General features: G+C 33.9%; 2 protein-coding genes across 9 annotated transcripts in view; one reads left to right on the top strand and one right to left on the bottom strand.

Annotated features, from left to right (window-relative positions):
- LOC306650159 (ubiquitin-protein ligase E3A) overlaps nucleotides 1-15,325 on the bottom strand; it is a 95,338-nt gene that overhangs the window by 62,744 nt on the left and 17,269 nt on the right. For 3 of the 8 annotated variants that reach the window (XM_079121989.1, XM_079121983.1, XM_079121982.1), the window contains exons 2-4: nucleotides 6,226-6,290; nucleotides 3,777-3,896; nucleotides 1,033-1,077 (exon numbers count right to left, since the gene is read on the bottom strand). In XM_079121989.1, coding sequence (XP_078978115.1) covers nucleotides 1,033-1,077; nucleotides 3,777-3,796 — 65 coding nt within the window. In that variant the 5' untranslated portion in view covers nucleotides 3,797-3,896; nucleotides 6,226-6,290. Of the gene's footprint in view, nucleotides 1-1,032; nucleotides 1,078-2,055; nucleotides 2,124-3,776; nucleotides 3,897-6,225; nucleotides 6,291-15,325 lie in introns of those variants that run through there. The other 5 variants (XM_079121985.1, XM_079121987.1, XM_079121984.1 and 2 more) reach the window with 3 other exon arrangements.
- Nucleotides 1-15,325, top strand: part of LOC306650377 (uncharacterized protein) — a 215,498-nt gene that overhangs the window by 183,485 nt on the left and 16,688 nt on the right. The gene's annotated exons all lie outside the window — the stretch shown is intronic.

Here is a 15,325-nt window from a genome sequence, read left to right as displayed (position 1 = left end):
CCTACAATAATGTTTTTCATTTCAACTGTCTTGAAAACCTTGCTTTGATAATTACTACAGTGCACTTAAATTGTCTTAAAATTCTTGTATTCACATGACAAATCACTAATGACCATTATTTCACTTTCTGAGTCCAGAAAACTTGATTTTGAATTATTATACCACTGTCCTTATTAAGGCTTTCATTGACTACTGAAGCCCTGATCACCATGCCCATGTCTATCCCCAAACCTGTCTCTCTGCTACTAGTTATTGAAAATATGTCTTGTAGATATGCTGCTCCCTGTTAAGCAAATTCCTTACAATTCCCCAATACCTATGAGATACAAATCAAGACCTTTCATGGGGCATGCAAGGTCTTATTTTTATGTTCTTGTCTCTTGATCAATCTAGGATATAAAAGTCCTTAACTACTGTTATCTATGCTCAATATGCTGCTTCATAACTTTGCTTATGCTTCTGCCTAAAACCCTGCTCGTGCTTTCAGCTGCCTAATTCCCGGTCTATTTCAAGATTTATTCTAGCCTTTCTTAGTCATCCAATTTTCCTTCCATCTGGATTAGGTTCCTGCTGCACACCTGGGTACACTGGTACTCCTTTGTGTTCCTGTTGCATCCCAAGTACCATTTTACTTCAGTAAATTGGAAAAATTTGCTCTGCATCTTTCAATATGAGTATAATTTAAGTTATTCCAGGGTAGGAACATCTGTGTATCCATGACATAGAACCTGATGCCTTACACAGTAGGAATTACTCAACTGTCTCCCATGTCTCCCTATTTGCTCACAACTTTTAGGAGAGCAAATGGCAAAAGAATTCAGCAATAAGCAATTATCTATTTAGTTGTAAATACCCAGTGATTTCTTATCAAAGTTTAGAGATGTCTGGTAGAGGGGAAAGTAGATATGTTCTTATATACTTTTAAATCATTATTTTCTTTTACCTGAAAATTATTTGCAAATAACATGATACCACTGAAAACAGTCTAGGACAACATAAAAGATACCACAGCCTCAACCAAATTATACTTACATTCGGCTAGCTTCAATGTCGTCAGACTGAGGTTCTCCTGGTGATCTGTAAAATGCAATTGAAGAAAAAATTAGCAAAATATTCCATATTCCAAAAAGGGATAGAACTTAACTTGGGAAAGCAAGATTTGAAAACAAGATTTAAGTACTAAATAAGGGTTTTAAAAATCGGGATTTCAACATGTGAAAAAAAGTGGTCAAATAAGACTGCATACCAAACATCTATTTGAAGGGCTGGTCTAATAAAAAAACAACACAATGTTTTTAAGGAAAGGAAACTGTGAACACTATAGTTAGATACCAACAGACAAATCAGTATAAGCCAAGTCAAATATGTGTAATAAAACCATACAACTGTGAAACTTTCTATATCTGATATTGCTTGTCTATATTAAAATAAAGTGGTATTCATAGTCTCAAATTCTGGATCAGGGTTCAGCAAGCTGCAACCTGAGCAAACAAACTAAAGCTTGGGCCAACCACATATTTTTGTATGTAATGTCTTAGAGGAACACCGTCACATTCATTCATTTCTAATACTTTCAAATTCCCAAAATAGTTTTAAAAAAATTAATGTCAAAAGTTAAAATTTCAAATTGGCATTCAAAAACTTGATTTGTAAATATATCACTGACTTTAGATTTCCAATTTCAAACAATTTACTAGCAAAAAATCTGAAAATCAGAGTCACCAGAACAGGGGGAAAAAATCTATTTCTTAAATTTCTTAGCTTTAAAAAAAAAAAAAAATCTCACTTTGTTACCAGGCTTTCAAATTTACATACATTGCTGCTCAAGAAGAGAATGCAAAAATAAATAAATAAATGTTTTTTTTAAAAATTCCAGCAGCTCAAATATTTGTTAGATCATCTTTGCAGTTTATTTAAACTTTCAATTTTGCACAAAATTATTTAAGAACTAAAAAACTGGGCCATGCTGGTGGCAGTGATTTGGCAGCACCATAAATCCAAAAATTTTCTCCACCCTCTTCCCCAGGGAGCAAGCAAATCACCTCTGTGACACACCTGGTCTCCACCAGCCTTGTGGGTAAGTACCCCAAGAATGCTTCCAAACGTGTGTCTCCCAGACAGAAGAACTAAAAATTGATGATAACCCCATGTACCAGCTGACTCATTTTTGAAAGTGCGACCCTCCAGCATCAGATGTCATACTGTAAAAGAGGCAGAGCTGATTTGCAAAACAAAAATAAACCTGCTGGCACTGAAGGAAGAAAGGCAGATTAGAAGCTTTTAAACAGGTAAGCAGCAAAATTTTCAAAATTAACAGGGAACAGAATGAGAGGGGGGGAAAAGAAAGAACATGATGACAGAAAAATTTAAAAATTACTTCAAAAAGGTAAGCTATAAGAAGGAAAACAAAATCAAATCTCAGAAGTATAATATGTAATAGTTGAGAAGTTTTGAGTCTCTAAAAATGGGACAGAGATTAAATATATCATCAAATTACATCTATTTTCCCAATTTCTGTTCCCTTCATGAGAATATGTGACCATTAGTAAATTATTGTAAATATACAAGATTACTACAAATATTAAAGTAAGCTTCTAAAAATCATTTGTAAGTCAAACCAAACAATTTAAAACAATCCATTCCAAAAGGATAAGAGTAAGGGAAGTCTGAAAGATTATTATCCTAAAATAAATATCTCTTCTGGGTCTCTTAAACATAATATAGTTTGCTTTTCATTCAAATTGCAATTTTTTTTAATCAACAGAAAAGTGAATATACAGAACTAGCAGAAATGTTTCTTATAGTAACAGTGAAAGTCTGAATAAATTTCTGTTCATCCTGATTATAGTATATTTCTATAATATTCTAAGTTATCAAAAAAAATCTTCAAATGAGGATTTAAACTCTCAAAACTATGGTGTGTGTATACATACATACATATATATATATAAAATATGTGTGTGTGTGTGTGTGTATATAACATCTAGTAATAGTTCTCAACATTATTTTGGCTCCTAAAGAGTTTATTCACTTTTACTGCCAAGATGTTAGAAACAAGATTCCAGTACACACTCCTAACTTACCCAGCTCACAACATATAACCCAAGGGGAAATTTTTTTTTAAATTACTGACTTTAGTTTACCCTAAAGTTTGCAAGAATAACAAATCAGAAAAATAATTTAAAACCAGATATTTAGCCAAGTAACATCAGAAAAGAAAAAATAAATCTTAGAAGACTCTCTTTTTAGGTCTTGATCCGAACTGCAGAAAACAACAAACACAAGAATGCCCATTACTCTGAATACTACAACACAACCTAGCAAATTCAAATGGTAGATCACTTCTAATAACACTGGGTGCAGCTTCTATATCCTATAAACCACTCCTCTGCCTCCACTATAATTCTAACTAGTAAACTAATTAAGTTGCCAAAACTAGAAAAGTCAACTTCCACCACATAAAAGACATACTTTTAAAAGCACACGAAGAAACTTTCCACATCTTCTTTAAAATGTTTACCTAAAACCACGAAATAATACTTTCTTATTTATCTATATAGATAAGTCTTTGGTAGTGGCTATTGATCTTATGAAAGAGATAGGAAATGGGCTGAAATACTTTAGGAAAGAGATTAAATGGAGAAATAGGTCAACTCTTAGGTATTCTATTCTTAATAGTACTCCTGCCATCTATACATTTTCTTCAATTTTTACAGTATGTACTTCACTTTATGATGACAGCCTCTTAAAGGCTGTAAAATAACATTTAAAATTACCTTTTACAAGCTGTGGCCATTCGGTGACATCAGGGTGATCACAGCTTTGAGTCACTGATTAAAAACAGGTTGTCACACCAGTCTAGCTGCTAACTTGATCTGAGCGTAGGTTTAATAACTCTAATAAATTAAACAAACCTTTGGTTAGAACACTTTAATATATAAACTCAATTCAATGTTCAAAAAAAATCTTCAAAGTTTCAAATTAGGTGTCAATACAAAACTTTTTATCAGAAGAATACTTATCATAGGAAAGCTTTCAAGGAATATTTTCCAGCATTATGTCTTCTTAAGAGATCTGTACTCCAAAACCTAAAATGCTCCAAAATCTAAAACAAAGTTTCACGTCACCAACTCAAAAAGTTTTAGATTTTGGGGTATTTCAGATTTGGGGTTTTCAGATTAGGTATGCTCAACTAGTAAAGTCTATGCAAATATTACAAAAATCTAAAAACTCTAAAATCTGAAACATATGCGGTCCCAAGCATTTTGGATAAGAGACTCAATCTGAAATAATCCCTTGTATTTTTTATGTTAGTATGAGTTTACAAAGCACTTTGGTCAATGGTGCCTTACGTCTCAGGACAGTTTGGGCTCTACCTACCTAAATAAGGCAAATACTGTAAGAAATAATAATAATGATGATAATGACAATCAGCCTCAGAGTGATTGACTTGCCCAAGATTTTTGAATTAGTATTGAAAGTATAACTAAAACTACGACCTGCAGACTTTCTATTAAGGGTTGGAATATTTTTGGGAGACAGGGGTTAGTTTTGCTTCACAGAATTTCATGATTTAAATATACATAAATGAGCAAGGATTTAGAACATGGACTGATAATTCAATTATGGCAGGAGTTTAAATGGGACTAATTTAATCACAGAATTCTTAAACTGAAGGAGAAATCAGTCACCAAGCAGACAAATACTTAATAGAACAGGTCTATACATGTACATGCATGCACATACACGTGTGAGTGTGTACACACGCAAACACACACACATCCCAAAGTCGGGTTCTAGTTATTCTTTGTTTGAGTCATGTAACATTAGCCAAACCTTCTGGCTTCTACATGAAAATGTATTCTACTCTCTTTCATCAACCCATCAGATGCAAGTTCATGAAAGAATATGGCAAAATAAGAAAGTACATCTTCCTCCCTCAACCTAGTATCTTTTTACTTCCATATATGGTCCTAACCAAATTTTCCTGACTATTGCAATTCAAATTTAGCAGGCCTTTTAAATCATACTATAATTCTGGCAAAAATATCACACATCTGAAACATCCCAGTATCAAGAGATCATTTCATGCAATTAGTTTTTCCCCTCGTTGACTGTTCTAATGAACTATATATCCAGGTCAAATCGGAGGCGTGAACCAAAGAAAGATGATAAAATTAGGAGGCAGAAAGACCCATCATAATTAATAACTTCGAACTCTAAACAGAAAAGCATGGAGAGTGGTTAATAGCATGAACCCAGAACCCAATAAAAAACAGCAAAATATCTGAGAACCCCAAGGGAAGAACTGAAACATCAATGAAACATACCTCTACAGTTATAAAACAAAGGGCTTCGAATCCAGGAGAGAATTAGGGTTAGCCTGAGAACATATGAGTAACTTTAGGGGATTCCAAAAAACAAGAACTATAATCCCTTTAAGAAAATAATTCAATTTTCCAGTTTTCCTATCATAATATATGTCTCCTATTAAAAACCTAAGCATTGCTGACATAATATGGGAAAGAAAAACGGCACCCTGGAAATAAACAACTCTGGTCATGATATTAATTCCTCCTGGGTTCTCAGTGTAAATGGATTTAAAAGATCCAAACGAGTCTAACTTTCCAACTTGTAAACACAAATATCAATGGACTTAATTAATCAACATCAATTTGATCAATAAAGAACTTGATGTATTTTGAAAATTACTAAGTCAAATACTCTCTTCCAGTCCCCTTTTTAATGAGTTTGGGTGCTCAACAGAATACAAACGGGCATCGGTTAGGTCACTTGGTAGCAGCAAATCTTGGGCAAGTCACTTAACCTCTCTGAAGCTCAGTTCTTCCAGGTAGAATTGCAATAGCAAGGGCTGTTATAAGGATGAACACCCTTACATCTGGATAACTCAGAACAGTGCCTGTATATAATGTGCTCACAAAAGGGAGCGATTATTAAATATTCACAGCCTAACAGACAAACCTATCCCCTCAATCATCTTGTTTGTATTATTTTACATTCCATAGCATCTAATCTCTTGCACATTCTTTCAGCACTCTACTTGGGTTCCTCATGTAGACTACCTGGTAGCATAGTAATTTAGCACTTAGCACAGTGCTTTAAAAATGACAGGCGCCCAAATCTGCTGAACGCATTTGTCATTCTAATAGTGACATTAAGATAATTCATGCAATATGAATTTCAAAAAATAAAACAGAAACATACCATATCTTGCCAAACTTCTGAGGAGCTGGTGAATTCTAAAATCAGGCTCTTACAGATTTTTTAACCTAAAATATAAAACACCTCACTCAATTCCTTTTATATAAACAGCTGGTTAAACTTGCAAAAAATTTACTAAAATTCATTATAAAATAAAAGTAAATCCATTTTCTTTAACGTTTATGCACATACAAAAAAAAAAAAAAATCAAATTACCCTACTCCTGTTGCCAGCAAGAGTTGTAGGCCCTGTAGCCTGTATGCTTTCAGCTGGCAAAACCATGTTTTCCCATTTTCATCCACAAAGCTTAGTGCTTTCCATTTCATTACTCTCTCTACAAACAGACTGAAAATATATGAAAATTGTTTGACTACATGCCTTCAGATACCTTTAGTAACTATGCTTTTAACTAAATTCTCTATGCTGAGGTTCTGCCTTGTAAACATAAGGGTATGAAGCAGGTCTTTTGACCTCTGAGTCTCTAGTGTCAGGCCATTTGATTAGAGAAAATGTACTAAAAGGGTGTAAGATAATATGTGTCTGGCACAAACATGGTCTTGATATTCTGTGACACTGTGTCTTAAATTATTTAATCAATCAAAACTTAACTATTATTTTAAAAAATCTTATTCTGAAGTTTAAAGCAAGACCTCTGATACATAACTCTTCTGTAAACAATCTGAGCATTTCTCAGTGGAACTGAAATTAAAGTCTTTTAATACATGTCATTTTACGATAATGAAAAAAAAAAAAAAAAAAAACCCAAAGATTTAAGAAATTCACTTGGTGTCCTATGGGTTAATGGTAGAAAATGAATATAATGCATTAAATATTTTTAATGAAATTAACAAAATTTTAAGACTTTAGAGGATAGTCTCAAACAATAATAGAATCACCTGGGGTATTTAAAAATGCAGTTACTTAGGCTACACCCTCAGAGATTCTAATTCAGTTTATGAGGTGAAGGCTCATGAATTGGTGTTTTAACATATTTTAGGTGGTGCTCAGATCCCAATTTGAGAAAGCTTGCCTTCCTAATTTGGATTAGGAACACATAATCATAGAGGAAATACACAAAATCTAAAATCTATAAGTATCCAGGAAAAGAAACAGGAACTGTAAGTACCAGAAATGTTAGGTACACTCACTTGGCAAATTTAACACTAGAACCCTATGAGAAACAGTGCCCTCATTTTATTTATCCCTGTGTTTCGCCAAGAGAAGGAGCTCAGTCTAATAATTAAACTAATAAATGTAATCTAAATAAAAAATGCCTGTGTCAATTGCCATCTCCACAACTTTTCATTTTACTCATTTCTATTTTGTTCATTTTCTATTTTATACTTAAAAACAGTCCATCTGCCAATAATCTCTCCCCCTCTCTCTCTAGTGTATACATATGGATATATGTATATAACACATACATGGATCTCCTCTCCAAAAACCTGTTTCCTTTACCTCCCTCCAGAATCTGTCAAAACTTAAATTTCAAACTCTCTTTTCTAACATGTTTTATTTTCACATCTAGCACTCCGTCGTCCTTTTGTACCATGTTTATGGGTACAATCACTTATTAAACTTATTTTTAAGTTTTGTCCATTTACAAATTTCACAACTGATCAAGGTCTGCTCCAACAACTTTCTTGCTAACATCTTGCCTTTAGGCTCTTATTCTTATCTATTTTACAGCTAAAATTAAAGTCTTGAATTTTTATAGCTTTAGTCATATAGTACTCAAAACATAATTCTGTCAACTCCATTTAGCCCCTCAGCATCTTTTCCTTACTCTCCCCTAACTTACCAGAAAGATTTGAAAACCATTCATTTAGCTTATGCTGATGGACAAAATCTTCCACCAACTGTAATTATTCTCGCAAAAGTCATCATCATTAGTATACATTCCAAATCCTGTGTCCCCTTAATCCTGTTTAATATCTGCAGCATTTCACACTGCTAACTATTCCTTACCTGGTTTCCCTAATGCTGCATTCCCACCCATGAGTTTTCTACCTCTTTAATAGCAACTAGGTCTTCTGCTAGTTCATCTTCCTATTCCTAATACATATCCACTCTTGAAGTTTCTGTCAACAGCCACTTTTCTTAACATAGATTAATCTCAGATCAATGTCATCCATTCCCATTACCTCTAACTTTAAGACCCCTAACTCCACATCTTTGAACTCTCATCTCTAGTTAGAGCCTACAATCCTCAATAATCAAAAGCACACAACCATTTAAATGTCTCATTAACATCTAAAATAAATGTCTTAAAAAATCAAACTCAGTTATTTCCCCCCAAAACTCATTCTATTCTATATACTCCTAATTTTACTATCCTAGTTATAGACAAAAAATTGGGGGCCATTCCTTATTTTCTCTTCCTCATTTTTATTTAGCCTAACCAGTACTTGTCAGTATGCAAATTCTTAACAGTTATTCACTAGCCCTAGCTTTTGAATGCCTACAAGGTAGATAAAAATGCAGTGGTTAAAAAACTAGACATAATCACTTGTTTACTATCTGGGGTGGGGGAAGATGGGCACAGATAATAAAAACTACAGTAAATTATGTAGTAACAATGCATAACTAAGTGTTTTAAAGGAGAAACACAGGGAGTACTATGTTTTATAAGAGTCCTGACTTCATCTGGGGAAAAGACGTCCTCCACAAAAAATTAAGCAATATTTACAAAAACATTAAGTAAATCTTACTGTGAGGTAATGATAGCACTATCAGTACAGTCACTCCAATTAGAAAAGAATGAGTGTATCTCCTGATACAACGAATCAGTCACCAGGTGCCACCAATTCTACTTCAGGAATTACCCCAATTTCCAACACTATCCCCAGTTCTTTTAATGCTTCCAGAATAAAGCCAAATCCCTAGAATTATGTCACATGAGACTATACTCAATTTGGCCAAAACTTTACTAGTCCAGTTTCTTCTTCCAGACTAGACAAAGTTTTGAGAAAATATATGTATCATTCACTTTTATAATTTCAGTGCTTTAAAATGTTGATGAAATAAATATCTTACAAAAGAACAAATTAGGTGACTTGTTTTAGGGTCCATAGTAAGTGCAAGGTTAAAATTCAAACCCAAACTTGTTTCTAATGGCCATATTCATTTCCTTGTACCCCATTCCAATATATACTCAAACCATACAAATTTTGTCTTTAAAATATCTCATTTCTTTTTTTCCCCATGCTCAACAACTCTGTCTTACCACACAGTCTCATTATTTGGTTTCTGTTTTACTTTTGCCCTCAATTCGACTGCTAGAATTATCCTCCACAAGATTAGAACTTGGTCCTATCACTACCACATTCAGAAAATTCTATGCCTTACCAATGCCAATAGAATAAATTTCAAACTCCTTTACATATTATGTGAGGCCCTTGCCACAAGGCCCCCTCACAGTTATCTAAGCATTTACCACCCATTATATCATATCATCACCAAGTACCAGATCTAGTCCTATCACTGAATTACTGGCTATTGCATACTAGTCATCTGTTTTTGTGACTTCAAAGGTTTTCCTTCTCAGGAAATTTCACTTAGAAATGCTTTGCTATGCTACGCAACTTCCATCTCCACCTCTTCCGCCCTGTAAAAAACCCTACTCATTCTAAAGGTTTATCACACAAAAATACAGCCTTCTAAAGCTTTTCTCCACACATAACCACTATCCCCTTTGGTTCTTATTATATGTTCCCAATACCATAAGATAATTAATAGAATAATTTATTATTCTATGCCTTATAGTTATCTGTATACATCTGTCAGTGCCTCTAGTTGTAATCTCGTTGATGGTAGGGATCATCTGATCCATATTATTTTCATAGTAATGTTAACTATGTTTTAACACCATGCCACCCCCATCAAAAAATAAAAATAAAAATAAGGATCCACAGACCGACAAAATGTTAACCTAGTTCCAAATGCATTCATGGATGAAAAAGGATATAATTTCAAATCAACATAAATTTAATCTAATGCCAATTTACCGAAAGTTTATTCAAAGACTAAATATGTAAGAAAACCAAAAAAGTTTCGTTCAGGGAACTTGCTTTACCAGGTATTAAAGCATACTATATTAAGTTAAATAGTATTAAAATCAGACTAAATATGTAAGAAAACCAAAAAAGTTTCGTTCAGGGAACTTGCTTTACCAGGTATTAAAGCATACTATATTAAGTTAAATAGTATTAAAATCAGTACAACTTTTTCAAAAAAAGTTAAACAGTATATACTAAAACTAAATATACACATGTCCAATAACTAAATTTCACAAACTATAACAGATATTAGTATACACTTTAACAAGATATCCATTGGAATGTTTACAGCAGCATTACTTTTCATAGCCCCAAACCAAAAATGACTAAAATGTCCATCCACAGCAGAACAAACGGTGGTATATTCCCAAAAAAGATCTCTACAGGTCTGGGGTTGTGGCTCAGTGGTAGAACGCTTGCCTAGAATGTGTGAAGCACTGAGTTCAATTCTCAGCACCAGAGAAAAATAAGTAAATAAAATAAAGGCCCATCAACAACTAATAAAAATATTTCAAAAAGATCACTACAAAGCAAACATAACCAATTACTACAAACAATAATAAATCTCAAAAAAAGATATTAAATGGAAGAAACCAGACACAACTACAGATGTCCCTCAACTTGTAATGGAGGATAAAATCTGTAAGTTGAACATATGGTAAGTCAAAAATGCATTTAACAAACCTAGCCTATTGAACATCATAGCTTAGCAATGCAGTACAGCAGTCCCCTCAACCTCAGAGGACACGTTTCAAAACTTCCAGTTGGATCCCCAAACCACACATGATATAAAACTCTATATATACTATGTTTTTTCCTATACACATACCTGTAAGGTTTAATTTATAAGTTAAGCACAATAAGAGACTACACTAATAAACAATATACTATAATAAAAAATTATGTGAAGCTCTCCCAAAATATCATATTGTACTGCTTTTTTGATATTAGCTAACATTTAAAGGAACCATTTATGCCTCTTTAGCATACCCAAATTGCCAGTATCAAATAAATAATTTATTTTATTAAATAAAAGAAGGGTTATTTGAATAAAAGCACTATGAAACTGCAACAGCTGATGTGATAACCAGGCCTGCCACTAAGTGACCAATGGGGTGGGTAGTAGACTGGACATGTGGTATGGTGGATATGCTGGATAATGAATGATTCACCTTCCAGGGAACCTGATGGCCAGAATACTCTGAATGAGCTGCAATTTAAAACTTATAATTGTTTCTATTTAATTTTTCTATTAATTTTCTATTTAATATTTTCAGATCTCAGCTGACTGTAGATAACTAAAATTGCAGAAAGAGACTGTAAAATATCAGTTACCCTCAATCTCACAGCTGACAGGGAGCTGTGTTACTGCCACTGCCCAGCACCATGAGGGAGTATCACATGCTTATCACTAGCCTTGGGGTGGGGGTGGGGGAAATCAATATTCAAAGGAGTTTCTACTGAATACATATGGCTTTTACACCATCTTATACAAGGCAAAAATTTATAAGCCAAAACACAGTTGGAACCATCTGCAAACATGATTGATTCTAGTTACATAAAATATATATATATATGTTTTTAAAAAATAGGCAAATCTAACCTATGCTACTAAAAATCAGGACAGTGGTTACCCTTTGGGGGTAGGGGGAGGCAGCAATGGAGCAGAGAGGCTTAAGGGACTATGCTAAAATTTGTTGGCCTGGCTGAATATGCATGCTCAGTGTATAAAAGTTTAACAAGCTATACATTCTTATAAGCTTACTCTTCTAAATGTATACTACACTCCAATTAAAGAGTTTATTTTAAAAACTAGGGTGGTATAAGCAGTAGACAAACAGATACACATAATGAGAAATTAATTCTAGAGAAAAATTCAAAAATATAGTACAGTTACTTCTTGTCAAAAATAAGAATGTAGGGCTGTGGTTGTAGTTCAGTGGTAAGAGCGCTTGCCTAACATTTGAGTGAAGCACTGGGTTTAATCCTCAGCACTGCATAAAACTAAATAAATAAAATAAAGGCATTATGTCCATCTACAACTAAATATATTTAGATATATAAATAAGAATTTTCAAACCCTGGATAATAGGCAGCACAAGATCATGACCCATGAGAGGAGAAAATTGAATGAACTGACCTATCTACTTCTTGGAATTCTGCCTGGAGGTACTTTTCAACCAACAGCACCAACCAACAGCACCGCAGGGAGGGTCAATCATAAGACAGCAGTCTCACTGAGGTGAGAGGCAAGATGTAGTTGAGGGGGACAAAAGTTGGTAAAATTCATGACAGAATACTAGAGAGGAGGGGAGTTATGGAGAGAAAAGCTCCAAAATATGGGCCACCTGAGAGTCTGACTGGTACTAATCATTGCATAAGTGAAAGACTCCATAAAGCCAAGAAATGAGGAATTATGAGCTGAAATATTCCCAGTGCTTAGAAAGGACTGGGAAACTCCTGCATTTTCTCCATTTTCTGCATAGTGAAGAGAAAGTAAATGGACACTGAGACATTCAGTAGAGATTCACAATAGGTCCTGATTTAGCAATAGGTACTATCTTTAAAAGTAAATCCTTCCTCTAGATACACCCTAACAAAGCGTTAAAGGGATCAAACTGACCAGCAAGTTATTTAACTGGCTGCCAAAACAGTTCAACAAAATATTATTAAGTCCAGCATTTGATAAGAAATTACTAACTATGCAAACAAACAGGAAAATACAACCCATAACCAAGAAAAAACAAATCAACAGACCTGCAAGTGAAAGGACTGAAGGAATCAGCATATAAGGACTTTCAAACAGCTATTACAAATTTGCACAAGTTCCCTATGAACTTTCAATCAAGAGAGTATATATGAACTCTGTGACTTTGGATAGTAAGTCATAAAAATGCCATGGACATCTACCTTGCACTCTTGGGATCTAGTCAATCATGCTATGAGAAAAAACAGACTTACTGCAAGGAAGCCAGTAGCTGCATGTCAAACCAAAATGAAGTATTGCAGACCAGAGTTCCTGTTGATGTCCTGACAGTGTGCATCAATCTGCAGATGTGTGACTAAACAAACAAATCTTAAGGTGATTCTAGCCTTTGGTCTTCAGATCACCCAGCTAATATGCTTAAAGCCAAGATAAGCTCTTCTTGCCAAACCCCACCCAAATTCAGTTTCAGAGGTAAAATAAATGACTGTTGATGTTGTAGTATCACATTTAAGGTGATCTGTTACACAGCAGAAAATAAATGGAACAGTATATTTGATTCCAGTTAATAATATACACGCTGAAATTCGGGGAGTGGTATAAAAACATTTGTAACTTACATCTGTAACTTACCTTGAAAAGCATAAAAAAAAGGATAGGGATGGGTAGATGGATAAATATGAAACAAAGGAAATATAACAATGTTAACTGTAAAATTACATTTCAAAATTAAAGTCTATGCCAAGTTTGAAAATTTTCGTAATTTGATGTTTAAGGATGAAATAATGGCATCTCCACACCAAAAAAAGGAAAAAAAATCTAAAATATTCTGTAGCCAGTAAATCTATGCTTTAGAAATGTTAGTTTTTCAAGTAGGAGGAAAGTAACAAAAAGAAACTTAGATCAAAATTTTAAAAATCCACATAAATCTGCACAACAGAAATGAAAATGGAAAATAAAAAAATTGTTAGTTTCAAAATTTCTTTTTAAGAAATATTTATAAACTATATCATGGAATTTATAATATGCAGCAGTAAAATCACAACAGCAAAACAGACAAGGAAGGGTTAACAAATGTATACTACTCTAACATTCTTACGCTCTATACTAAGAGGTATAAAATTTTTCAAAATAGATAGAAATAAGTGAAATATACATATTATAAGTTCCAGAGTTGACCCTAGAGCAGGTGGTCAGAATTTTAAGCTCAGAGAGGAGACAACAAAATTCTAAAAGAATACTCAATCCAGCTGGTCATAGTATCTCACACCTGTAATGCAAGATACTACGGAGGTGGAGGGAAGAGAATCACAAGTTCAAAGCCAGACTAGGCAATTCAGCAAGATCCTGTCTCAAAAATAAAATGAAAAGAATGGGGATTGTAGTTCAGTAGTGGAGAACTTGCCTGGCATCCATGAGGAGGCCCTGGGTTCAAGTCCCCATACCACAAAAAAAAAAAAAAAAAAAAAGAGAGAGAGAGAACAAAACAAAAACTCAATCCAAAAGAAAGGAAGAAAGGATTTCCTTTTCTAAGAATTTAGACAGGTCAAATAAAAAACAAAAACAAATAGTGTCTTAAACATAACAATATTAACAATTATAAACATAAATGAACTGAACACTCAAAAAGCAGAGTTTAAAGATGAAACTATATGTTGTCTAAAAGGAAGGCATATTTTTGGTGTAAAGTTTTTTAAATTCTTTATAAATTTTGGAGATTAGGGTTCTGTCTGAAGTGTGTGTGGAAGAGATATTCTCCCACTCTGTAGGCTCTCTTTTCACGTTATCGTTTCCTTTGCCAAAAAAAAGCTTTTTAGTTTGAATCTATCCCATTTATTGATTCCTGCTTTTATTTCTTGCGCTATGGGGGTCTTGTTAAGGAAGTCTAGTCCTAAGCCAACGTAATGGAGATTCGGGCCTACTTTTTCTTCTATTTGATGAGAGGGTCTCAGGTTTAATTCCTCGATCCTTGATCCATTTTGAGTTGAGTTCTGTACAGGGTGAGAGACAGGGGTTTAATTTCTATTTACTGCATATGGATTTCCAGTTTTGCCAGCACCATTTGTTGAAGCGGCTATCTTTTCTCCATTGTATGTTTTTGGCACCTTTGTCTTGTATGAGATAACTGTATTTATGTGGGTAGTTTCTGTGTCTTCTATCCTATACCATTGATCTACCTGTCTATTTTGGTGCCAATACCATGCTGTTTTTGTTACTATTGCTCTATAGTAGAGTTTAAGGTCTGGTATTGTGATACCACTCTTCCTGCCCAGGATTGCTTTGGCTATTCTGGATCTTTTGTTCTTCCAGATGAATTTCCTGATTGCTTTCTCTATTTTGA

The sequence above is a fragment of the Sciurus vulgaris genome, assembly GCF_902686455.1.
Source record: "Sciurus vulgaris genome assembly, chromosome: 2".
Lineage (NCBI taxonomy): Eukaryota > Metazoa > Chordata > Mammalia > Rodentia > Sciuridae > Sciurus > Sciurus vulgaris.
Note: the sequence above shows the minus strand (reverse complement) of the source record. Positions and strands in the feature narration are given on the sequence as shown.